Below are 15,079 nucleotides of genomic sequence, written 5' to 3' on the forward strand. Positions count from 1 at the left end.
GATGGTTTACTACGGCATCCCAGAGATGGCAAATCATGAAAATATTTTGATTCATTCTATCCCGATTTTTCTTTAGAAACTCGTAATATGCGATTTGCTTTAGCTACGGATGATTTCAATTCATTTGGGAATCTAAGCTCTACTGTTAGCATTTGGCCTGTGATGTTGTACATTTATAACTATCCTCCATAGTGTTTTATAAAGCAAACTTCTCTTATCATGTCGATGATAATTCCTGGTCCTAAAATGCCTGGTAACAACATTGATATTTACTTAAAACCTTTAGTTGCTGAGTTGAATCAGTTGTGGAAAGGTGTGAGTGCTTAAGATTCCTCAACTAAGAAAATGTTTTGATTGCGTGCTACGTTAATGTGGACCATGAGCGATTTTTCAGGTCTTGACAACTTGTCTGGATGAAATACACATACATTATTTGCTTGTCCATCATGTAACTTTAACACAGATTCTACGAGACTTAAGTTTGGTAGAAAAAATTATTTTATGGGACATCGTCGGTATTTGCCACAAGATCACAAATATAGGTACAACAAACAGTCCTTTAATGGTTTTGAGGAGCATATACCTGCGCCTATTCCACCATCAGGTTCAACCTTGCTAAGGAAAATTGAGGAGAGTCGAAAGAGGCCTTGAGATGATGGTACAAGTGAGATCGGTGCCGAACAATGAAAGAAAAAAAGTATCTTCTGGAATTTAGAATATTGGGAGAATCAACTTATTCATCATTGTTTTGATCCAATGCACATAGAGAAGAACGTTTGTGATAATGTATTGTTTACTATACTTGGTAACAAAAAAAATCAAAAGACAATTTGCAGGCCCATAAAGACTTGCAAGAAATGGGAATTAGAGAAAAGTTTCATCCATATCCTAATTCTTCTAAGTTTCCTTCATCGTGCTTTACCATGAAGAAAGAGAAGAAAGATATCTTCCTAAAAGTTTTAAAAAATGTTGTGTTTCCTGATAACTATGCATCAAATATTTCTAGATGTTTTGATATCAAAAAATGCAAAATCTCCAATTTAAAGAGTCATGATTCCCACATTTTGATGGAGCATCTTTTATCAATCGCTTTTAGAAGATCTCTTCCTAAAGAAGTTGCTTCATTGTTGATTGAGTTATGTAACTACTTTAGAGAAGTATCAAGCAAGGTTTTAGATGTTAAGTATATAGAGAAACTCCAACAACGAATTTGCTTGAATCATTGTAATATGGAAGTGATATTTCCTCCATTTTTTTCACTATTATGATTCATCTAGTTATTCATATTGGAGAGGAAGCAATTCTTGCTGGTCCTGTACAAGGTCATTGGATGTACCCAACTGAAAGGTATATTCTTTACTTATTAAGTTGATATATTTTTAATTTTTTTAATTCTTACAATTAGTTTTAATATATTATCAGGGTACTTGGTCATTTGAAATCGTATGTTCGAAACAATTCCGCAGCAGAAGGTTATATAGCTGAAGGGTCTGGAAGAGTGCCTCACTTTTTGTTCTAGATATTTGGAGGATTGTGAAATTAAAACAAGGTTTAATCGACCAAGACGTAATAATGATGACAGTGAGATTGCTGCTACAAGTGAATATGGTATCTTGTCAAAGTTGTTTCCTGCAATAGGCAAGTCTGTTGGGGCCATTAAGACTCTACCCATACCTTCAGTGAAAATCATACAAGCTCACCGATATGTGCTAATTAATTGTGAAATAGTTGATGCATTTTGAGAGTACGTTACTTGGTATTTTATATTTTTCTTTTCTTATTCTAACATATTTGCATACCTTAATGTATTAATTACAACTACTTTCAGGGAGTTTAGAATTGAGGTGACTAGAATGCATCGTGGTAAAAGAAATTCTTCAAAACTTGTGGAAGAATATGTGCACAAATACTTTCATGAGTAGTTTAAGGAATATGTAAGATTTCAGATATTTCATTCCATTTTGAACTCAAAATATCATAAAAGTATATGTAATTATCCTATTATTTTGAAATAATAGGTTGCACGTCAGGATGGTGCAAACATTATTTCAAAAATTCAATGGCTTGCACGTGGGCCAAATAATGTTGTAAGGAGATTCAAGGAGTATAATATTCATGGATTTAAGTTTCGTACTCTGAGGAAAGAGCATGGATTGAAAATACAAAATAGTGGTGTTGTTATGTCTGCTCTTACTAAGAGATTTTCAAATGGTAGAGAATCTGTTGAACAATCAAGTGATGATATGTACTATGGTAAATTGCTTGACATCATAGAGTTAAATAATTATGTCAAGTTAAAGGTTGTGTTATTCAAATGTATTTGGGTAGATACTACACTTAACAAAGGAATCAAGATAGATCAATTTGGGATAACAAGTGTAAAGTTTTTCCATTTGATACACACTGGTGCAAAAGAAATAGATGAACCATTTATACTTGCAACTGATGCTAGAATAGTGTACTATGTTGATGATCCAATTGATGAAGATTGGTGTGTTGTTTGTCATATGAAGTCGAGGGACATATATGATATGGGAGATGTGGATTTTATGGATTTAGAGGAGCCAGATTTAGAGGATCCATTAATGGAGGACACACCTTTTTGTGAGCAACTTTTGAAAAATATTGAAGACTTACCATTAGTGCGAGATGATCCCGATGGACAACATCAAGATGAACCTACTTATGATGATTATGAAAGTGATAGTAATGGAGATGATGATAATGACAGTGATGGGGATGATGAAGGAATTTTAGATTAGTTTAATTCCCCTATTATGAAATTGAAGACTTACAATTAAGATGCATGTTTTGTTAATTTTTTTTTCACCTTTTTATTGAATGTCTTATAGTTCTATTTTAATTAATTGTGGTTATTGATTTCTCCTTATTTCATCCTGCATTACCTCTTACCTCCTTTATTATTGCTCTCTCCTATGGTTCATATTGTATATATTTTTAAATAATGAGGTTATGCAGACTTTATTTATAGCTTTGGATGATTGCTCTAGAGATAACAGAAGTGATGTTGGTTCTTGGGTTCGTGAGGCTGTCATGGATGGCCTTGAGAGATGCACATATACTCTATGCAAAAGAGGACTCAAGTACTTCTCAAGCAAGTCAGAACAAATGGAACTTAGATCTGTTCCTCAGTCGGTATATCTGTAATGGTCATAGCTTGTGCATGTGCCCTTGGTCTTGCTACTCCAACTGCCGTCATGGTTGGCACAGGAGTTGGTGCTTCTCGAGGTATCTTGATTAAAGGTGGGTAGGATTTGGAAGGTGCACAAAAGGTATGCACGGATTTTTTTTAACTACGCATCCAGAAATGCCATATCATAAAAAATTAACTTTGATATTGATAACAAACCATCTGTTTTTGTAGGTGAATTGTATAGTGTTTGATAAGACAGGGACCTGATAATGGGCAAACCAGTTGTTGTAAACACAAAGCTTTTCAGATCTATGGTACTTTGAGAATTTTACGAATTGGTTGCGGCAGTTGAGGTATATCTAAGTCTGGTTTAGACTTCTTGAATGCATTATCACAATTACCATCCCCTGTTGTGTGGTGTATTTTTTTCCTAATGAATGCCCTACTAGTTCTTTCACTCTTATTAACTTAGTTATGTTTCCGTTGCCCCAACAGAGCAACTTAGTTGATAAAGTTTCGGACTTTGAGGAGATATATGTTTGGTATTACAATATAGAATGGGTTTTACTTCAAAGGCTTTGTCCATTGACTGTGTTCAGATGAAACTGCTTTCTTCTTCTGTTGGTTTCTTGCCTATTTAGTTATGAAAGTGAAGTGTTTTCAGTTTTGTTAGATCTATATAAACTTATCCATCCTTGAGCCGAGGGTCAACCTCTCTACCATTGAGGTAGAGATAAAGTTGGCGTACAATCGAACCTTCTTCCTTGAACACCCGTTTGCGGGATTATACTGGTATGTTGTTGTTGTTGTTGTATAATCTTACCCGAAAATGGAAGTGCGAAAGATATTACTAAGAAAATTGAAGCTTAGTTTAAAAAAAATTGGTTAAGTACTCAAATTCCAACTAACTTTCATCTTCTTGGAAATATTACTTTCTGTTTGTAGTTGGGCTAAATGGTCCTATTTTGCTCTTTTATCTTCTTGGAAACATTACTTTTCTTATACACGTTGTCCCAAAGATGTTAAAAACCCAATATTCATGATAATACAATATATTCTTGTAAAATTTTGATTAAAAAGGAAAAATGAAACTTGTACAAGTATAGTAATTAATATAACTTGATTTTTGGTTACCCCCAGTTCCTGCATATTAGACCATGTACTAGTACTTTTGTTATCTTAGTATTTTAGTCCAAGATAACTTATGTCATGACCCTAATGCATAAAGGTTTATTTAAGATTAGAAGCAATTGTGATCATTTACTCCTGGAGATGTAGATTCTAAGCACTTGTTCTCGGGAAACATTTTTATGATCAATCTGGAAAACTTTTGTCTCTTCTACATACATCATTGGCCTTTACTAGTTTGGTGTCTCTATTTTTCATTGCTCTTGGAGTGTTATTTTTTTTTTAAAAAATCCTCACCTATGTTGGCCACAATGAGTTTCTTATTGTACTGTTATTTTTAGCTTTATGTTTCCTACTTGCCCGAAAATACAGCCTGGTTCGTCCACCATAAAAATCTTGATAGCTCAAGCAGTATATCTCGTCAGCGTGTTGAAGACCTTGAGAAACAAGTAAAAACCTTGAAAGAAAAGCTAACCGGATATGAAGAGACCAAAGAAAAGCTTGTGCAAAATAAGAATCACTTGGCAACTCTTCATAGATTCTTACAATCTAAATTTGGTAGTGAATTGCCTACTTTGAACTAATCTTCTTAGCCTTTAGAATATTTTAGAACAAACGATAGATATGGTGTTTCTTTAACTTCTAACATTACTCATTATGATTATCTTTTATGAATATTTAAGGTTTGGACTTTAACTTTTGTGACAATATATTGAACAATAAAAAGATTTTGATAATTATGTTTCAATCTTGTGTATGATGGTCAATTTATAAGTGAACGTCTATCATTATTCAGGAATTAGTATCAGGCAATCCGCGTATTTAAAAAGAAAACAATTACAATATATATATATATATATTTTTTTGCATCGATTTTATAAGCAAAAAATATTTTTTTTTAAATCTGGACATTTTAGCCACGGTTTTTAATATGCAAAAAATAAATATTTACTTTTTGCCACGGTTAGAACTGTAGCTAATTTATATGCAAAATATTTAATTCTTAAAAAATGGATATTTTTCCACGGTGCAAACCGTGGCTAATTGATATGATAGCAAAATAATCAAAAAGTTTAACCATGGAAAGACCGTGGCTAAATGCATCAGGAAACCGTGGCTAATAAAATGTTACCACGGACAGTAAAAACGTGGCTAATTTACTCGCCACGCCCCTGTTGGACATACTTGTAACCGTGGCTAACAAACCGTGGCTAAACTATTTAGCCACGATATATGTACCATATAGCCACGATTTTGCACGTGGCTAAAATGCATTTTTTTTGTAGTGAGGGTTGATCGAAAATAGAGTTGAAGCGTGAATATTCAAACCTATGAAGGACTAAAACATTTTTTTGAAAAATAATATACAATAAGATTTATTAATATTTGTTGGTCCATTATCACAAGAGAATAAGTGAATATTTTGAAATCGTGCAAACAAGTTAGGACTTAAAATAATGTCATAAGTTATTTATTGAAAAAATGGTAATAATAAAATATGAGAGAGGAAAAATTGACTATTATTGAGACTTTGCTCAAAATATTTTCCTTGACGGAAAATATTTTAAATTTATAAAAAATATGCTATGACTAAGATCGTGCAAAGGAATACAAAATTTACTTCTAAAGAAAAATCTATTAAGACAAGAAAAGATATGGGGAAACTCCTTTCTTCCTTTTGATAAGAGGGCGTAAATTAAAATATATTTAATATAAAAAAATTTAAATTTCAAGTTAAAATTTTACAGAGAAGCCTCGTGTGCATAACTCTAAAACATGTCTTTCATTAGTTCTTTGTTTTTCTAACCAAATTTAGAAGTAAGTCACTTAACTAATAATAATTATGTTAAATATGCATTTTCTTTTGTAATTATATGATTTTTTTTACAAAATAAATCAATAGAGATCACAATATTATCTAATATTCTCAAATAATTATATTACGATATAATATTATTTGCACACTGATGATAACCTTCGAAAAGAAATGTTTAAATTTTATGAGATTAATAATATTAAGTTTAATATTTTAATAGTTATTTTTCGTATTGCATAAATTTATTAATTTCAAATATGCGAATGATATTGAATAAATTTTTTATTATATAAAATCAATAAGATAATAATTTCTATAATTAATTTTATTTAATATTGACCGCGCATCACGCGGGTACTAATACTAATACTAGTTACTATATAAATAGCCAATGACAGGGAGAGGAAGATGAGATATCTGATTGCTAGGATCTGCTTTCAAATCTTTACCATATCTGGGTTTTGCCTTTTCTGGATGAAAGTGACACGAGTTTAATAGTTTTCTTAATTTGTTGATAAGTACACTTTGTCCTTGTTGACCTGACCTAAACTAACCAATTATTCTGATGTTTTGGGAGTCCAAATTTGACTTATCATGGCTGAAACTTACGTATGACAATACTTAACAATTGAAAAAAGTTAATTTCAGGAATATGTGAACATGAACAGTGATAGAATATGAATGGTTGATCCATGCTACAGATCAAGTGGATTTTCTGTTAGTAAAGGACAAGGCTTTAAATCTGCATGCAGCGTCTCTGTACGTTGAGCTGCTACATATATAGCTAGCTAGATCATTTTTTCCTTGTATTTAATTTTATTGAATTATCTCTTTATAAGTCTCGTCGAGAAATGACAGAAAGAAAGAAATGACAACATGCACAGTGAATTTCTTTTGCGGACCAAATAGGCACCTAACAACATAATACAAAAATCCGTCAGTTCTATTAATTAAAACTACACAGCCAAAAGATTTGAGGGTCCTGGTGTACAAAGAAAAGACAACACTTCAATGATTTCTGAAGCACTCAAATGCACAATCTAGCTATAAGTTGTGATTGTGTCATGCTTTAGAAATACTTTCTTTCAAAAACACAATATCAATTACATCAATTTCAGATTACATGTTACTGATAGCGCCCTGGCTAATTCATAACAAGTAGAGGATATGGGTTGTGCGATTCCTTGCAATTGAATACAATTTCGAACACCATAGGACCGATTAATTGATACAGAGCCTGCTAGTCTTAAGACCAATACTGTTTATCAATTTGAGATTATGGTAGAAAACGACAAAATTCAAATAACGTTAAAAAATAAAAGTAAACATAAGAAACCGGATGAAGGATTTTGGAGCTCTTTTATATCAGCCAGTGTAATCCATTGGTCCATAAGGTTCAAACCACTCAGCCCAAAACCCCTTTTTCCTCTTAGGGTTCCATCCCATGTCCTTGCATAACTGGTCATTGTGCCAAACATGCAACGCAGCAATACACGATCCTCTATAGTACTTGTTGTAAGAATATCTTTTCTTGTATTTATCCCATTCTGCTATGTCTTTCTCCATCATCTTTACGCTAGGTAGCTTGAATTTTCCATCAAGAAGCTCTGCCAGCCACCGGCACCTTATTTCCGATGTGTATAGATTGGTTGTACTTTCTGAGAATCCAATTATTGCCAGTTGTGGAATTCCGGGATGGATACATTCCCTGATAAATTATGAGTTTTAATAATTTCACATGACAAGTACAGTTCTACAAAGGAAAAAAAAAAAGATGTACGGTTCTGGTGTATGCTTGCAAAAGTATTCTTTTATTACTCACCTATAGAGGGGAACTGCAGCAGAATCATCTAAGCCTGCAATGAATTCTTGATATTTTGGTGATTCAAAAATGTGTTTGAGCTTATCAATTCCCCTGAAGCCGGTAGCGAGTATGACTAAGTCGGATTTTATTGGTTCAGCTTGACCCTTGAGCAAGATACCTTCTTTACAGAATCCAACAATCTCTACTTTCTTGATGAGCTTGATACTTCTTTGCTCAACTCTATCGTAGAAGCCATCCGGCAGTACAGAAAGTGAACATGAACTCAAATCGTTTAAGAAGCTGTGCTCTGGCACCATTCCATGTTGTGCAAGCCTGTTTTTGCGTTTTATATAACTTTCTACAAATTTTGAGAAGGCCCATCTCTGTAAATTAATATGCATGTTAGTTTTGTGAGAGGAAGAGTAAAACTCCGACAAGGTAGCAATATGAACATTTATTACTGCTTTGGGATGGATGGGAATACCTTGAGAAAAGACAGTAGTAGTTATTACTTTATTAGAACGTGTCGCTTTTTGTTATTTTAGCAGTAATATTTGTATTTATTTTTCTCACTTATCTCAGAAGAGAGACATTTTAATTTAGGATGAACGAGATCGAAGTAAGTCATACGTTGCTGGGTCTTAAAATTATTACTTAGTAAAGAAAAGCAATTACCAATGGTGAAAGAGTTGTGGCAAGGAGACTTAGAAGAAGGCCTTCACCAGGTTTATGCACCATAAGTTCGGAGAATCGATTCGTGTAGAGATATCCCAAATGTAATCCCCATGGGGAAAAATCGGGAAGGTTCCAGTGCGGGGTCCTGACAACTACCGTGCATGGACGTTCAATCCCTGCGTAACTTTAATACATTAGTGCAAATTAACAGCAGCAACTATCAGCCCAAGAATCAAACTGATTGTTCATAAACAAACAATGAAGAGGTAGAATTAATTATAGAAACTTACCATTAACCGTAGAGCACTCCATGGCAATGTCAATTCCAGATTTCTGAAATCCAACTACAGCTACATGTTTTCCTTTGACAAAGTTGGCTGCAGTTTTTGGGTCCATTTTGGAATAATCCATTGAATGGATTACTTCACCCTCAAAAGCTTCAGGGCCTTTGTTCCCAAGAAATTGTGGTATGTTTGGAATTTGGCTGAACCTTCCCACACAGACTATTACGAAATCAACAACATATACCTGCTCACAATACCAATACCAATATCAATTTTCAACTAATCATATAGAAGACATTATATTTATCCTTAAATTGGCCGGTCGTACATGATACACCATGTTAATAGTGCAACTTTTGTATGCAGACCAACAATAATCATTGGTTGAAGTCATTAAAAATATTTGTACAAGATAGTCTTTCAAATGTTAGAGGGGAATCTTAGTTAATGCTCCTACATCTTAGAAATTGCCTAATTTAAGATTTAATAGGAAAAAATCATTTTACTTTATAAATTTTATAGACTTACATATAATTTGTGCCTCATACTTAGATCAATGCTCCAATGCTTTGGTGAACGCCCCAAAATTGAACGCCTTCAATTTCAAGGCATTTGCCTTTCAATACTTTTGTCTCCCCACAATGAATCAGGGCGTACGAAGATGAGCCCCGTGACTGTCTTTTAAAATACTGCTTTAGATATCTTTGTTATTGGTGTAAATTAACTATACTTTCAGAACTTTTTAAATGATCCAAAGGTCAAATGTCTTTCCAGGTCTATTTTTTAAGTAAATAGGCTATAAGTTTTTCTTTTTAAAAGGGAAATGATCCCCTTTTGAATATTGTGATTTAAAATTAAAGTACAAATTTTAAAAGTTATAAATTATTACAGAAATTATCAACTGTTAAGATTTTTTTAAGAAAAAACCCTCCCACCAAAATATTTTTAAGATTATACAAATTAGTTAAAACTTGATTCACATAAACAGATTGATTATCGATCCAATCAATATATGGATAGATTAATTATCGATCCGACTAATATATGAACAGATCGATTATTGATCCAACATATATAGACAGATCAGTTAATAACATCGGTCTTCTATGTTATTCAATAGTTGACCGATTATAGTAATTAGTCTGATAAATTAATCATCGGTCATTTTATAATTATTGATCTTTTTTTATTTGATCGATATATATATATAAATATGTATGTATGTATGTATGTATGCAAATCGATCGAATAAAAAAAGATCGATAATTTATCTATCAGATAAAAAATGACTGATGATTAATATGTTGGATAGAAAAAGATCGATGATTAATTTTATCAGACTAATTACTATAATATATATATATATATATATATATATATATATATAAATAAAACTTTTTTGTTTTGCAAAAAAGATTATTGGTACTAAAATAAAAGGAGAGTATAAAACTTACAATTTGGGAGGAGACAAAATATTTAGAAATGAAATACGAGCTTCAAAAAGAAATCAACAAACAATGACGTTTCTATTAAGAATAGAGCAGAAAAAAATTAGAAATAGGGAAGAAGTACTTTGAATTAAAAGAATGGATTAGAATTTTATGTTTCAATATATTTGTAAATAGTTTCATAATTTTTAATATGTTATTATAAAATTCAATTCTTCATTAAAGTTATTTTTATTTTGTTTTAAATGAGAAAATAAAAGTAAATCAATTTACTAATTAAAAACTTGAAAAGGCCATTAATCAAATTTTCTCATTATTATGAAGAGACTAGATATTGGAGTCCATGTCGGAACAGACCCAAGGTGCTACTTTTTGGATAATATATGTTATTTTTCTATCTTAATTTATATGACGCTGATGAAATATTTGAGAAAGTCAATCAGATTTGTTATATATAGTTTTAGATATTTTAAGTTGTTAATTATATTATGATTTATACTACTTTCAATGTAATTTTCAAGTAATATTTCTTTATCCTAATTAACATGACATCGATAAATATTATAATCTATAATACTTTTTTTACGTTATAATTTACTATTTTAAGCTGTTTAATATTGTAATTTATAATACTCTTCTTCTTCTTCAAACTTTATGGTATTGATAGTGAATCTAGACTTTACAAGTAATTTAAGTTTTTAATTGTTGTAATTTATAATATTTTTTTCTATTTCAATTTAAGCGACAATGATATAATTTCGAGAGTAAACCAAATATCACGATTGAAATAGAAAAACCGACACGTCTTGAATGACTCATAATAACTAATTATAAGTGATATAATAAAATTGCTATAAAAAATACTTGTGAAAATTTTTTAAGTGGGTCTCACATAAGATGTCAAATTAATTTTAAACGTCAAGAATTAATTTATCATTTTACGTTTATTTCATCTTTTTAAATAAATATTACTCCCCCCGTTTAAAAAAGAATGACCTACTTTCCTATTTAATCTATTTAAAAAAGAATAACCCCTTTCCCTTTTTAGCAACTTTTTAATTTTAACTTTTCACATGACATGTTTAAGACTACAAGATTGAAGGGCATTTGGTACATTTGACATATATTTAATTTAAACTCATAAGATTAAAATTTTTTCTTTATTTTCTTAAACTTCGTGTCAAGTTAAATTAGGTCATTCTTTTTGAAACGGAGGGAGTATCAATTTTTAAATACTTAGATGATTCATAATAGTGAATTGTAGGTGATATAATGAAATTATAGTTGAAGCAGCTAAAATAGTCATGTCATAAATGTTTACTTTACTTTATAAACAACCAACAACAACAACAACAACAAACCCAGTGTATTCCCACCTAGTGGGGTCTGGGGGGTAAGATGTACGCAGTCCATACCTCTACCTCTGATGAAGTAGAAAGGCTGTTTCCGATAGACCCCCGGCTCAAGACACGAGATACCACACAAACACATAGTAAAGCACAGAAGCAGATTACATAACATAAATACGACATCCATAAGTAATATAAAACAGAGGAAAGCAAAGGAAAGCACACAGATTCGTAATAAAACATGGAACACGGAAGACGGAGTCATAACAGTAATAAAACCCCCACCAAGTAATTCCCTACACTAGCGACCCAAACTGGCCCTAATCCTCTGCCGAAATTCGCGCCCTCCAGACCTTCCTATCTAGGGTCATGTCCTCGGTGAGCTGTAAACGTTTATAAACGTTTGTTTTATTTTTCATTAAATATTATTAACTTTTTAATACGTAAATATCATATAATAATTAATTAGAAATAATATAATAAAATCACAAAGTAAGCTGAAAACCGAGAGCAAGCATATCAACCGCCAACTGTTTGTTTTCGGCCCCTCAGTCGGGCTTATATATAGTAGTAATAGTAATTACATTCTTTAAATATAAATTTATTACTTTCGACGCCTTCGATATTCCCGTGGACATGATAACTTTGACTACTTATATCTTGGAAACGAATTGTAAGTACATGCAGCTTTTTCTTTGTTAATTTTTTTTCCGTTTGCTTGGACTTTCTTTTTATTTTGAAGCTTACTTTTTACTTTTATTATTTTGCTCTTTATTTTAAAATGTATATGACTTTTCTTTATGTTTTCATTTTATTTAAATAAATGATATTTTATGTAATTATAAAGAATTTAGCTCTCGAAATTTTATCAATATCATATAAATTAAGAAATGAGAACAATATATATTTTTTAAAAATTATGTAAAAAATAATATAAATTATAATAATTAATAATTTAATTATTTGAAAATTATATAAATATTTTGTTGAGTCAATAAAATACTATTTAGTTTGAGATGTAAGAGTATAGAAAGATAATCAATATATATATATATATATATATATATATATATAAAGGAGGATATAAAAGAGCTGATGTGGCATGTCTCTTAGGCTAGGAATTTTAATCATATTTTTTTTCATTTTTAATTTTTTTTCATAGGATTAAAAGTAAAAATGTCAAAATTAATATTGGTCAACAAATGACTTAAAAAGACCACACAAAATAAATATTCAGTTAAAACCCATACTGAAGTTTAAACCTTTGCATTAAATCCAGCGCAGCCCACATACACGATCTTAATGCTCCAAATTTCAGCGTTCAGAAAATAATTTTTTGTATTTATTTCACCTTTCACCATGATTAATCAATTCTTCATCTTCCTTAATTGTAACTACAATGTCTTTAATGTACAATATTGATCTCCGAATAATTGCACTGCTAGCTAATTTATTCTTGTGCCCTTTCATATCCTAATTCTACCACTATATATTGATTGGTAGTGAATCTTCTGCATATTGTAATTTGCTTTGTCTGTATTCCTTTTAATAATTGGGATTTTTATTATGACGAATAATTGATAAATGATCACGATAGAAGGGATTTGAAAATAATAATCTGAAAGTTAATGAAGTGAACGAAGATAATATGAATTGGTCACTGCTTCAGTCCGATTCACAGCAGCACTGTTGTTGTTCATTGTCCATATATAGGCCACCAAACTTCATATGTTATTACAACCAATTTCATTCTACCGGTTCTCTTCCACGCTTCTCATATTAATTTATTTGCATTTTCTAGTCTAGAAAAAGAGAGAGTAAAATGGAGCAGGGGTGGAATCATAATAAATATTACCTGTGTGGAGAGGGTTGGAGTACTGTGTTGTACATTGACGTTCCACTTGCCTTTATTACTACTGCTGCTAAATGGCTCCCCCCACAAGTCTCCTGATGAGTCGTCATTATCATCTTCATCATAGCTGAGGCTCAACACTTTGCTGTTGAACTGAATGTGTCTGGCCAAATCAAAGTGACATGCGTACGACTCAATGTACTCCAGCACCGTTTGCTGGTGAGGGAACAATTCGGTTACAGAATCGGGCCACGGATAATCGGAGAACTGGTAAAGGGGTTTTGGTGTCTGCAGCTTGGTGCTCCCGATGGTCTTACTCCACACGCCACCAACGCCACTCTCCGACTCGAACACTATGGGATCAAATCCTTTAGAAAGGCAGTATTTGCAGGCCAAGAGTCCGCTTATTCCAGCTCCAACTATGCCTATCACCTCCTTCTTTCTGTTTTCTCTGCTATCAAAATCAGCCATTATATTGCTACTGTAATAATGTGAGGATGAGGGTCGATTAATATATAAATGTATATATCTGGAGATCAGTTTGAATTGACCTCTATCTAGTTACTACTAATATATAAATAACTAACGACAGGGAGGTTGTGGTAGGGGAGCGCGAGTTTCTGGTTCGTTGTGTTGTGGCTATAGTTTTATCTTGGGGCTAGTGGTGTTGGTTTATTTTGCATCTCGTACTAGTTTATTATGCATGTATCTTTTGTGTTTATTATACTGTTAATTAGTTTGTTTTGCGTACCTTACTAGTTATATGTGCTTACTTTTTATGTTTGTTATATTGTTATTGGTCCTAAGCCGGGATCTATCGGAAGCAGTCTCTCTACTTTTCCTGAGGTAGTGGTATGGTCTGCGTCCACTCTATCCTCCCCCAGACCCCACTAGGTGGAGATACACTGGGTATATTGTTATTGTTGTAACGACAGGGAGGGGAGACGAGATATGTGATTGGCTACTATTTGCTTTCATTATTTTACCATTTTATCTTTTTGGAAGAAAAAGAAACGAGTTTAATAGTTTTCTTCGTTGTTTGATTATCATCTCAACATTTTGCAATTATTAGTAGCTCATAACTACATAATCCCTCAGTTTCGTATTACTTGTACTTATTGACTTGACGCAATTTTTTTTAAAAATTAGTATTTAAATATGTATTTTGCTAAATAGATCTTATTAATGATGTTTTGAAATTCTAAATTTGTTTACTACTAAATCATATAGTTATTTAATAAAAACAGTAAAAAAAGTATAATAACTTGTTTATTTTAAATAAATAAATTAAAATAATTATTTTTAATATGGAGCGAAGAAATATAAAACGGAGGGAGTATCTTGCATGGACTAACTACTCGTAGCCATTGCTTATTATTGTCAGTAATAAATTAGTCTATCAAATTGACGTTTGTAAGAAGCAAACATTTGGAGATAAAGTAGACTAGAAATTAGATCAATTTACTCAATATTTTTGTTCGTCTATTAAATAGTTAACTTAATCATATAAATATGTATTATGCATTTCCGTATTCTTACTAACAATCGAGTTTATTTAGACGTTTTAAA

The 15,079-nt window shown here is 31.7% G+C and overlaps 2 protein-coding genes across 2 annotated transcripts; one reads left to right on the forward strand and one right to left on the reverse strand.

Annotated features, from left to right (window-relative positions):
- The first annotated feature begins 1,264 nt into the window (after window positions 1-1,264).
- LOC124886723 lies at window positions 1,265-3,739 on the forward strand. The gene is made up of 6 exons (XM_047395662.1): window positions 1,265-1,347; window positions 1,423-1,488; window positions 1,550-1,642; window positions 1,829-1,898; window positions 2,019-3,293; window positions 3,386-3,739. Exons 1-5 carry the CDS (start codon window positions 1,265-1,267, stop codon window positions 2,760-2,762), a joined length of 1,056 nt encoding a protein of 351 aa, XP_047251618.1. The 3' UTR covers window positions 2,763-3,293; window positions 3,386-3,739.
- Window positions 3,740-7,105: 3,366 nt separating this feature from the next.
- Window positions 7,106-14,117, reverse strand: LOC107840632 (probable flavin-containing monooxygenase 1). Its single transcript, XM_016684549.2, has 5 exons — window positions 13,514-14,117; window positions 8,868-9,105; window positions 8,578-8,753; window positions 7,921-8,285; window positions 7,106-7,806 (listed from the first exon to the last, which is right to left on the reverse strand). Exons 1-5 carry the CDS (start codon window positions 13,979-13,981, stop codon window positions 7,464-7,466), a joined length of 1,590 nt encoding a protein of 529 aa, XP_016540035.1. The 5' UTR covers window positions 13,982-14,117; the 3' UTR covers window positions 7,106-7,463.
- Between the last annotated feature and the right edge of the window lie 962 nt (window positions 14,118-15,079).

Source organism: Capsicum annuum, chromosome 8 (assembly GCF_002878395.1).
Source record: "Capsicum annuum cultivar UCD-10X-F1 chromosome 8, UCD10Xv1.1, whole genome shotgun sequence".
Classification (NCBI taxonomy): Eukaryota; Viridiplantae; Streptophyta; class Magnoliopsida; order Solanales; family Solanaceae; genus Capsicum; species Capsicum annuum.

What these genes read in the sequence shown, in the direction of transcription:
- LOC124886723 (XM_047395662.1), top strand. Translation starts at nt 1,265, where the DNA reads ATGATTCATCTAGTTATTCATATTGGAGAGGAAGCAATTCTTGCTGGT. An exon ending in TGGATGTACCCAACTGAAAG is followed by an intron (nt 1,348 to 1,422) that starts GTATATTCTTTA and finishes ATATATTATCAG; the next exon opens with GGTACTTGGTCATTTGAAAT. An exon ending in CAAAACTTGTGGAAGAATAT is followed by an intron (nt 1,899 to 2,018) that starts GTGCACAAATAC and finishes TTGAAATAATAG; the next exon opens with GTTGCACGTCAGGATGGTGC.
- LOC107840632 (XM_016684549.2), bottom strand. Translation starts at nt 13,981, where the DNA reads ATGGCTGATTTTGATAGCAGAGAAAACAGAAAGAAGGAGGTGATAGGC. An exon ending in GGAGTGCTCTACGGTTAATG is followed by an intron (nt 8,754 to 8,867) that starts GTAAGTTTCTAT and finishes AAAGTTACGCAG; the next exon opens with GGATTGAACGTCCATGCACG. An exon ending in GCTGCAGTTCCCCTCTATAG is followed by an intron (nt 7,807 to 7,920) that starts GTGAGTAATAAA and finishes ATAATTTATCAG; the next exon opens with GGAATGTATCCATCCCGGAA.